General features: G+C 41.8%; 3 protein-coding genes across 10 annotated transcripts in view; 1 reads left to right on the top strand and 2 right to left on the bottom strand.

Annotated features, from left to right (window-relative positions):
• Positions 1 to 7,865, top strand: part of LOC126384388 (zinc finger protein 835-like) — a 108,363-nt gene extending 100,498 nt beyond the window's left edge. For 5 of the 7 annotated variants that reach the window (XM_050035438.1, XM_050035439.1, XM_050035437.1 and 2 more), the window contains 2 exons: positions 1,840 to 2,067; positions 3,989 to 7,865. In XM_050035438.1, the coding sequence (XP_049891395.1) occupies positions 1,840 to 2,067; positions 3,989 to 6,066 (2,306 nt within the window). In that variant the 3' untranslated portion in view covers positions 6,067 to 7,865. Of the gene's footprint in view, positions 1 to 1,839; positions 2,068 to 3,988 lie in introns of those variants that run through there. The other 2 variants (XR_007569270.1, XM_050035442.1) reach the window with 2 other exon arrangements.
• The window catches only part of LOC126384375 (zinc finger protein 184-like), a 127,888-nt gene that overhangs the window by 67,336 nt on the left and 50,084 nt on the right, over positions 1 to 10,468 (bottom strand). The gene's annotated exons all lie outside the window — the stretch shown is intronic.
• LOC126384384 (zinc finger protein 665-like) overlaps positions 1 to 10,468 on the bottom strand; it is a 197,254-nt gene that overhangs the window by 172,894 nt on the left and 13,892 nt on the right. The window lies entirely within an intron of this gene.

Here is a 10,468-nt window from a genome sequence, read left to right as displayed (position 1 = left end):
ATTGATTGATTGATTGACTGATTGATATATATATATATGTATATATGTATATATATGTATATATATATATATGTATATATACATATGTATATATATATATATGTATATATATGTATGTGTGTGTATATATACATACATATATATATATCATTTTTTATGTAAGTATGAAAAATATTTAAAAAAAAAAAAACCAACATAAAAATTAATTGTGACACTTTTGTGAAAACCATGGGTTCTACAGTGTGGACCATGAGGACCCAGAGCCCCCACACATTAACATTGTTTGCGTGTTTCAGTGTTTACTGACATAATGTCCAAAAAATATTGATAAATTGTCTGAAATATATAAAATTTTAAAAAAAAATGTCAAAAAATGTTCATTAAATGTCTGAAAAATGCTGATAAAGTATCCGAAAAAATGTCATTGAAATATTTTGAAAAGAAAAAAAAATCTGAAAAAAAATGTTGAAAAAATTGCCCAAAAACAGTGTCAAAAATGTCCAAAGAAAATGTTGATTAGATGTCTGAAAAAAATGTTATTGAAACGTCTGGGGGGAAAAAGTCTGAAAAAATGTTGATAAAATTGGCTTTTTTTTTTTTTTTTTTTTAATGTCCTAAATATATTTTAAAAAAGTTTGAAAAATTTTTGATAAAATGTTCCAAAAATATAAAAAAAAATCAGAAAAAAATGTTTGAAGAAAATATTAATTCAGTGTCTGAATAAATGTTCATTCAATATAAAATATCCCAAAAAATTTACAAAACATCTGAAAAAATGCTGATAAAATGACGGAAAAAAAATGTTATTAAAATGTCTTAAATAAAAAAAATGTATGATAGAATGTTGATCAAGTTGCCCAAAAAGTAAAAACATCCACAAAATGCTGATGAAATGTCAGAGGAATATTATTAAAATGTCCAAAAAATATTAATAAAAAGTTCGAAAAAAGAAAAAATGCTGATAAAACACTGAGAGAACTTTTACTGAAATGTCTGGAAAAAAAGTCTGAGAAAATGTTCATAAAATTTTCCAAAAAAAAGTAAACAATGTCCAAAAAATGTCGAAGAAACATCAGAGGAAAATTATAAAAATGTATGAAAACTATTATGAAAAGTCTGAAAACAATGTTAATAAAATGTCCTAAAAATGTCATAAAAATATCAGAAAGACTTTTGATAAAATGTCATGAAAATGTTTTGAAAAAGTCAGAAAAATGTTGATTAAATTTAAAAAATAATGTTGATGAAATGTCGGGAAAAAAATGTTCATAAAATTGTCCAAAAAAGATAAAAATGTCCAAAAAATGTTGATGTCAGAGGAAAATTATAAAAATGTATGGAAAATACTATGAAAAGTCTGAAAAAATGTTGATAAAATGTCCAAAAAAATGTCAGTAGAAAATGTTGATTTAATGTCTGAAAAAAATCTCATTAAATATAAAATATTCCCCCAAAAACTGACAAAACTTTGAAAAAAATGCTGATAAAATGTCACAGGAATGTCCAAAGATAATGTTAATGTAGTGGCTGATACAATTTGTCCAAAAAATATTGAAAAATGTCAAAAAATGACTATTAAACATCAGAGGAATATTATTGAAATGTCCGAATAATATTAATAAAAAGTCTGGAAACAAATATTAATCAAATGTCTCAAAATTGTTTGATAAAATGTCCAAAAATAATATTTAAATGTCAGGAGAAATAAAATTAGTGAAATGTATGAAAAACAAATAAAATGTGTGAAAATAAAGTTGTGTGGGCACTATATCCTGCAGCCTGTCAGGTTGCTCACCTGGCATCAAATGACAATTTGTCTGTGTTTCCTTTTTGGTGCAGAGGTCCAGCAGCAGCTGTTGGTGGTTAAAGAAGAGGTTCCCCCTGAGCAGCAGGAGTGGAGCTCCAGTGTGGACCAGGAGGACCCAGAGCCCCCACACATTAAAGAGGAAGAGGAGGAACTGTGGAGCAGTCAGGAGGGAGAGCAGCTTCAAGGGCTGGAGGAGGCTGATATCACCAAGTTCCCATTCACTCCTGTCCCTGTGAAGAGTGAAGATGATGAAGGCTCAGGTACTAGTACATGTTAAGCGGGGGGGGTCTCTGTCTCCATGATGCCTCAGACATCCTTCAGTGAATGTCCCATTCCTGTATGTCCAACACGTCCTCATCCTAAGTTATCCCACTTTGTCAGTGGACCCTAAAATATGACGCGCTCGGTACCTTTGCTACCTTCCTGAATCATCTTTATGTGTTTTCCTATGAAAACAAATGCACCCCAATTCATACATATTCTACATATTTTAAAAGGCTGCATGACCAATATGCTGACGGCAGTAAACAAGAAAGCAGTCCTGAGTGCTCGCAAGGAGGCAGGTTGGGGTGGTGGATGGAACTTTCCCCTGGAGTCACGTGTTTGGATCTGTGTGAACCTAACCTCTGTAACTTTATGTTGATTACGTAACTGTACGTTAAAGTAGTAGCATCATCTGTGGGGTGCAGATTCATATGATATCACAAGAACTGTTCTATGAGGATACGCTGAGCATGTAGGGTGTAGTATGTGATTTCCGCTGCTCCGTAAGCTGTTTGTTCCCGCAACAGATATTTGGAATTTGCTTTGGAAGAGTGCTCCGGGTTTCCCCAAACTCAAATCTTAAGAAATCCACTAAATCTCTCAAACAGTTTGGCTGGAATTTTTAGTTGTTTTTTTTCTCTCATATTGGCTCAGTCAGCTGTTGGTCCTCATGAGGTGTCTGGTTGAAGTTGTTTGGGGTTCTCATGGATGTTGCATGGTTCTGTTGGTCCTTGAGGATGTCAGACTTGAGGTTCTTCAGGCAGAGGCATGTTGGACAGAGTTCTCATTAGGAATGGGTATTGTTATATTCCAGGAAACAGATCACCAATGATCTGGGTTGTGCATCATGGGGAGGCTTTGTGCCAGGTAGGGCTGCCACGATTAGTCGACTAATCAATGACTAATCGACTATTAAAATAATCGGTGACTATTTTAGTAGTCGACTAATCGGTTTGAGTCATTTTTCATAGAAAAGTACTATAAAAGTACCCCAAAATACTCTTACTGCAGCTTCTTAAGTTCAGATATTGGCAGCTTTACACACTCTCCTGTGACAGTGAACTAAAACCCTTCGGCGTGAGTACGAAACAAGACATTAGATGAGGTAATTTTGGGGTTTGGGAGAGACAGACCGACATTTTTCAACATTTTAACACATTTTTCGATGAAATGATTAGTCGACTAATCGAAGAAATAATCAACAGATTAGTCGACAATGAAAATAATCGTTAGTGGCAGCCCTAGTGCCAGGTGGCACTCAGGGTCCATGTAGGGTAGTGGTGGGCCCAAGTTCTGATTTTGTAACCCTCACCACAAATTCCAGTGGATCAGTCCCCTCAGATCCGTCTGGCATTCTACGTATGTGAAGGTTGTTATGGTGTAAACGAGCCTCTAAGTCGGTTAGCTTTGCTTGGAGATCCTCTTGGTCCTTCAGTGCCGCGGCGCCCAGGCATGTTCTACCTCCATCACCTGCAGGTCGCCTTTCTGGTTGATTCTTCCTGAAACTCATTCCACTCCTTCCTCATGTCTACACGAATAGAAAGTCAGAAATCACTCACATCACTTTTAAAATCTGATCGTAGTGCCCGGATCTCATTGTAGACGGCCCGCATGCCAGAGTTAGCCAAAACTTCACTAGACTTCCCAGTCTCACCATTGTTCTCATAACTTTCTTCGCCGCTGCTGCTCACCTTGGTGATTTGTCCTCTGTCATGTCCGGAGCCTGCCCGAGCTCATCTCCTTCCATATTGCTTTTCAGTCTCATTTCCACGCCTTAAATTTGCTCTTCCAAGGCGGTTAGGACGGGTTCTTTCAGAGAGTTGTTGACCTCAAATGCTCAAAATGCTAAAAAGAACCTTTGTTCTTGTTCGGATTTCCATGACCTATTGGTCTCTCTGTGTCTTTGTCCCACTGCAGAGGTCCAGCATCAGCTGTTGGTGGTTAAAGAAGAGGTTCCCCCTGAGCAGCAGGAGTGGAGCTCCAGTGTGGACCAGGAGGACCCAGAGCCCCCACACATTAAAGAGGAAGAGGAGGAACTCTGGAGCAGTCCGTCAGAAGCACATTTCCAACCTGAACTTGACACCAAGACGTCAGACTCTTTGGAGTTAAAGACTGATCTCAGTGATGATGATAATGATGATGATGATGATGGTTGGATGGAGAACAGAGAACCTCAGTCAGTTTTAAACTCCCTGAAGATTATCAAAGTCCCTGCCGGCGGTACGAGAATTAGAGCCAGTAAAAAGACTTACAGCTGCTCTGAGTGTGGGAAGATCTTTGGCCGCAGTCCGCACCTGAAGATCCACATGAGGACACACACCGGAGAGAAACCATTCAGCTGCCCCTTCTGCGGGAAGAGCTTCACCCAGAAAGTCAACCTGACGTATCACATGTCCATCCACACGGGGGAGAAACGTTTTAGCTGTCATTTCTGCAACGAAAGATTCACCTGGTACACTCAGCTCAAGAGTCACCAGTGCACCTGTGAGTCCTCTCAGCGTCACCAGAGTCAGATCGAGGACAGCAGAGATGCAGAGACGGGAGAGAAGTCGTTCAGCTGCTCCGAGTGCGGGAAGATTTTCAGCCGCAAGGACAACCTTAACATCCACATGAGGATCCACACCGGAGAGAGACCGTTCAGCTGCTCCGTCTGCGGGAAGAGTTTTAAACATGGAGGACATCTGACACAGCACATGTCTGTCCACACCAAAGAGAACAGGTTCGGCTGCGACGTCTGCGGCAAGAGGTTCACTTGGCTTTATCAGCTCAAGAGACACAAGTGTGGCGGAGAGTCTGCTCAGCGTCCTAAACTGTGGGGCAGCCAGGACGGAGAGTCCATGCTCAGTCCTGTTCCCATGAAGAGTGAGGATGATGAAGATGAACCTCAGTCCTCACAGGTAGAAACAGAAGCTGATGGAGACCACTGTGGAGGAGTACACTCAGTGCCTGGAGGAGAAGTAGGCCCAGTGCCCGGAGGAAGAGTACGACCAGTGTCCATAGACTCTTCTGAAGCCTACTCAGAGAACTGTGGAGGACCAGAACCAGCCAGGAACTCACATCCAGATTTACAACCAGACAATGGTGCCAAGGCCGGAGAATTTCGGGACTGTATCTGGACGGAGACCAGATCAAAGTCCACTGGCAGGAAAACCTTCAGCTGCTCCGACTGCGGGAAAATATTTGGCCGGAAGGAACACCTGCAGACTCACGTGAGGATCCATACTGGAGAGAGACCATTCAGCTGCTCCGACTGTGGAAAAACCTTTGGCTGCAAGCGGTCGCTGCTGGGCCACATGACGAGTCACACAGGAGAGAAACCATTTAGCTGCTCTCAGTGTGGGAAGAGATTCGGCCGGATGGTGAACCTGAAGACTCACGAGAGACTCCACACGGGGGAGAGACCATTCAGCTGCCCATTTTGCAGTAAAGGTTTCACGCAGAAGGTTCACATGACTCAACACATGGCTGTCCACACGGGAGAGAAACAGTTCAGCTGCAGCATTTGTGACAAAAAGTTCACGTGGCTTTCGGGGTTTAGGCGACACAAGTGCGGCGGCGAGCAGCAGGAGCTCGACGAGAGCCAAACGGAGGACAACTTGGAGGCAGAACCGGGAGGGAAACCGTTTCGCTGCTGGCAGTGTGGCAACAGATTCAACCACAAGCACAACCTGAAGGCTCACATGAGGATCCACACGGGGGAGAAACCCTTCAGCTGCTCCATTTGCGCTAAAGGCTTCACAGCAAGCGGTGCTCTGAAGAAACACCTGAGGACGCACTCGGGAGAGAAACCATTCAGCTGCTCTGTCTGTGGCGTCAGATTCACACAGGGCGGGAACCTGAAACGACACATGGTTCAGCACACAGGGGAGACTAGAGAGAAACCCTTCAGCTGCTCCGTCTGTGGGAGAAGCTTCACGCAGGTGTCTAACATGAAGCGACACATGGTGCAACATGCCGCTGCTGAGACAGGAAGTGAAGCTGTGGTCCGGATGTGATGCAGGATAAGAGTTCATCACTGCTGACTGATCGTCGATAGAGACAGAACTGTTTCAGAAATCACATGGACTATTTTCTACGTTAATTTATTGATTGTTAAATCTGGGAAATGTTGACAATCAGATGTTCCAGGACACAAAGAGATTTAGTGTGTTACCACAGAAAAATTATTTGTCCATCAGAGTACTTGAATGTCTTATCCAGGGGCGTCAAACGTACGGCAACTCATGCTTATCATGTCTGCTAGCAGTGTTAACAAGGAAGCTAACCAACTACAGCTCAACAGTAATGTAGCAGAACGCTAATTTCTGTGGTCATATCAGCTAACCAGTCCCCTCCAGGAACACGTGATGTTGTGATCACAACAAGTAACGCAAATTCAATCTACCGCCAAACTTATTCGGAGAACGGCACAAACTGGCGGAGCACAGACGAGACGAATCACCATGACAGAAGCTGTCACATCCAGAATGTACGTTCAATTAAATGTGTGCGGTTGGAAGTAACGTTAGTTTGTTGGCGCCAGAGCACCGACAGCAGGCAGTTGCCAAGACCCTCTCGACGCAGCCCCCGAAGCTGGTTTCACCTACATGTATGAAATATGGTAGGCGCATGTAGCATCCCAAGACATACAAAAAAGCCTCATGGAGCCCTACCCTAAACCCGACAGTTAGTCGGTCATTTTGAATTAATTATGGTGGGTTTTTTTTCCAGGGGTTGTATTTTAATGAACTCCTCCTACAGATTTGATGCGATCGACTTTTATTCGTACCATTAAAGGTCAGACCTTTAACATCAAAACTTGCAGTTTAAAAGTTGCTGTCGCCCGGTGTGACCATGGCGAGGCGGCAAATGTCAATGTTTTGCCACCAAACAGGAAGTGGTTTTTAACTCCAGAATACATGGTCCAATCTGCCCCAGGTTTTATTAGGCTCCAGGTTTAGGTGTCATGGTGATAGTGCCACCCACTGGCATCGTTTCATCACAACATTCATCACAATTTTTGTTAGGACGCAACTATCCCGAAAAAAGCTGCTGCGAAATACCGAAGGGACTGGCTAATGCTAACACTAGTGAAACCATATAGTGATGTTAATTTGTGTTACAGTGAATAATGCCTTCATCGAGCTGACAGGAAGCTAGCGGCAGACTGAGCTAAGTTGGCGGGAGGATGTGTGACTATGTTCTGTTTTCAAAATAAGGTGTTATGGAAATGTGATTGCTTGGATTATATTAAGAGGAAGTGTAAAATGATTTTTTTTTTTTTTAAGATATTTTTTGGGCCATTTTGCCTTTAATGGACAGGACAGGTAAGTGTGAGAGGGGGAGAGAGAGAGAGAGGGGGGATGACATGCAGCAAAGGGCCACAGGCTGGAGTCGAACCCGGGCTGCTGCGGCAACAGCCTTGTACACGGGGCACCTGCTCTACCACTAAGCCACAGACGCCCCGAATTATTAATTATAAATTAAAAAGTAAAAACCACGAACGCGCAATAGACATGTCTTTATTCTGTGATTTTTGTTTTGCTGGAAATAAAAATAAAAAATATTTTTCCTGATGTTGACGACATGTCTGATGACACAGACACAAAACTCACATATTTGGACTGGATCAGTATTTAGAGATATTTCAAAGTAAAAGTCCAACATTTCTACCTTGAAAATCTGAAACTTGAAGTGCTGTTAAAAAAAAGGTTGCTCCATAATTCCTGCTAATAACTGAACACTACGCTCATCCTGAAAATCATCTTTACTGCGTCACACTGTCATTTCAAACTCAACACTTCCTGTTTCTGTTTCAAATTAAAAGCCCCTCATCATTTCAGCTGAGAGAATCCATTCACTGGACTGATCGGTAAAATAGTCACTGGTTGTTTTTTTGTCAGTCAATAAACTGATGAGTCACTGCAGCTGTGACTCCATGTGAAGACTTTTAACCATCAGTGTGAGTGAGTGAGAGCTAACTTCAGATCAGCTGTCCAAACTCAGTGAGGCCGTCAGGAGGACGAACTGCTGACGGACCAACAGCCACAACCGTCACTCAAATAACAAGACGGGGCAGATATTCACTGTGTGTTTATATAACCTGTGTATTTATATATTTATGAGAATATGCACGACATGACTTTGCTAAGTACGACGTGTTCCTGAATCAACATTGCAATCAACCAATCACAGCCCTCTGACATCATCAGCATGCTGCCGCTGTGCTTCTGAGCTAAGCTAGTTTTCCATCCACAGAAACACTGACCGAAATCCTTACGAGCTGCTGTAGGGTTAGTGATTTAGCTTGCTAACTAGGTAGGCCATTTTAACAAGCTAACTTGCTAATATACTAGTCTATTGGCACGTTTACTTATTAGCATAGCCTACCTAGTTAGCAAGCTAAATCACTAACCCTACAGCAGCTCATACATTTCGGTCAGTGTGAGTAAAATAAGCTTAGCTCAGAAGAAGCACCAAAGAATTTTTAAAGAAGCACAGCGGCAGCATGCTGATGATGTCAGAGGGCTGTGATTGGTTGATCAGTTGGCTATCAGTATTGGAGGCCTGAAAAAATGCTCATATTTCCCAACTGTAAATATGTTTAACCTACGGACCTTCTTCATCTTTAAAGTGACAATTTATACGTTACCACTTAAAAAGTAACCACACTGTTAGCCAGCAGCTAGCTGAAAGTCAGGAGAAGGAGAGTTTGAAGACAGGTGAGTTGATGTCCTCGTCCTGGTGAGTTCCTCTCAGCCAAACACCGTCACCATCCAACACCAACCACAAAAAGACCCACCAACAGTAGACACAAGGACCTATGTCCACATCTTTTGGCCGTTCAATCACCATTTTTTCTTGGACATTATAAAAATATTGTCGGACATTTTATCAACACTTTTTCGGACGTTTTATTAACATTTTTTCTTGAACACTAATATATTTTGGATATTTCAACAACATTGTTTTCAAAATATTTTTGGACATAACATGAACAGTTTTCCAGACATTTTTGAAACATTTTTTTGGACATTTTTGTATCATGTTTTTTTGACATTTAATCAACATGTTTTCAGACATTTTAATAATGGTCTACGGACAATATTTTAACATTTTTTTCAGACATTTAAATAATTTTACATTTTATCAACACTTTTTTTTTGGCATTTTGTTCACATCTTTTTTTGACATTTTTTTTTAACATTTTGTTGGGCAATTTAATAATAGTTTTCCAACATTTTATCAACATTTTTTGAGACTTTTTTTGAATATTTTTAGAACAGTGAAACCACCTGTTCAAACAAAGAATTAAATACAAATTTACATAAGACTTGTGGTCATCAAGGTTCTAATGGCCATTCAGAAAGTTGTAAAGGTCACAGATGAGGTTCTAAGTGAATTTATTGTCTTTGCAGAGAGTTCAAGTTCTGAGAAAACAAAGCACAAAGTAAAAAACATTCTGAATTCTGCACCTTCTGAGGGTCTTACAGGATGTTCTAAAGACGCCACAGTTCACTGAGGAGGTTCTTCTGGTGCTTACTTAAAGAGGCTCTAGTGGTCATTATGGAGATTCTAAGGGTCACAAGGGAGGTACAAGTTGTCATTAGGGAGCTCCTCAGGAGCATGAAGGAGGTTCTGGTGGTAGTCAGGTTCTGGTGGTCACCAGAGAGGTTCTGGTGGTCACCAGGGAGGTTCTGTTGGTCATCAGGGAGGTTCTGGTGGTCATCAGGGAGGTTCTGGTGGTCACTGGGGACGTTCTGGTGGTCATCAGGGAGGTTCTGTTGGTCATTAGGAAGGTTCTGGTGGTCATAAGGGAAGTTCTGTTGGTCATTAGGGAGAGTTCTGTTGGTCATCAGGAAGGTTCTGGTGGTCATTAGGGAGGTTCTGGTGGTCATCAGGGTGGTCATCAGGGAGGTTCTGGTGGTCATAAGGAAGGTTCTGGTGGTCATTAGGGAGGTTCTGGTGGTCATTAGGGAGGTTCTGGTATTCATCAGGGAGAATCTGTTGGTCATTAGGGAGGTTCTGTTGGTCATTGGGGAGGTTCTGTTGGTCATCAGGGTGGTCATCAGGGAGGTTCTGGTGGTCATTATGAAGGTTCTGGTGGTCATCAGGGAGGTTCTGTTGGTCATCAGGGTGGTCATCAGGGAGGTTCTGCTGGTCATTAGGAAGGTTCTGGTGGTCATTAGGGAGGTTCTGGTGGTCATCAGGGAGGATCTGTTGGTCATTAGGGAGGTTCTGTTGGTCATTGGGGAGGTTCTGGTGGTCATTAAGGAGGTTCTGGTGGTCATTAGGGAGGTTCTGGTGGTCATCAGGGTGGTCATCGGAGGTTCTGGTGGTCATTAGGAAGGTTCTGGTGGTCATTAGTGAGGTTCTGGTGGTCATCAGGGAGGATCTGTTTGTCATTAGGGAGGTTCT

Source organism: Epinephelus moara, chromosome 22 (assembly GCF_006386435.1).
Source record: "Epinephelus moara isolate mb chromosome 22, YSFRI_EMoa_1.0, whole genome shotgun sequence".
NCBI lineage: Eukaryota > Metazoa > Chordata > Actinopteri > Perciformes > Serranidae > Epinephelus > Epinephelus moara.
The sequence above is the reverse complement of the archived record's forward strand: the minus strand, read 5'-3'. Positions and strand labels throughout refer to the sequence as shown.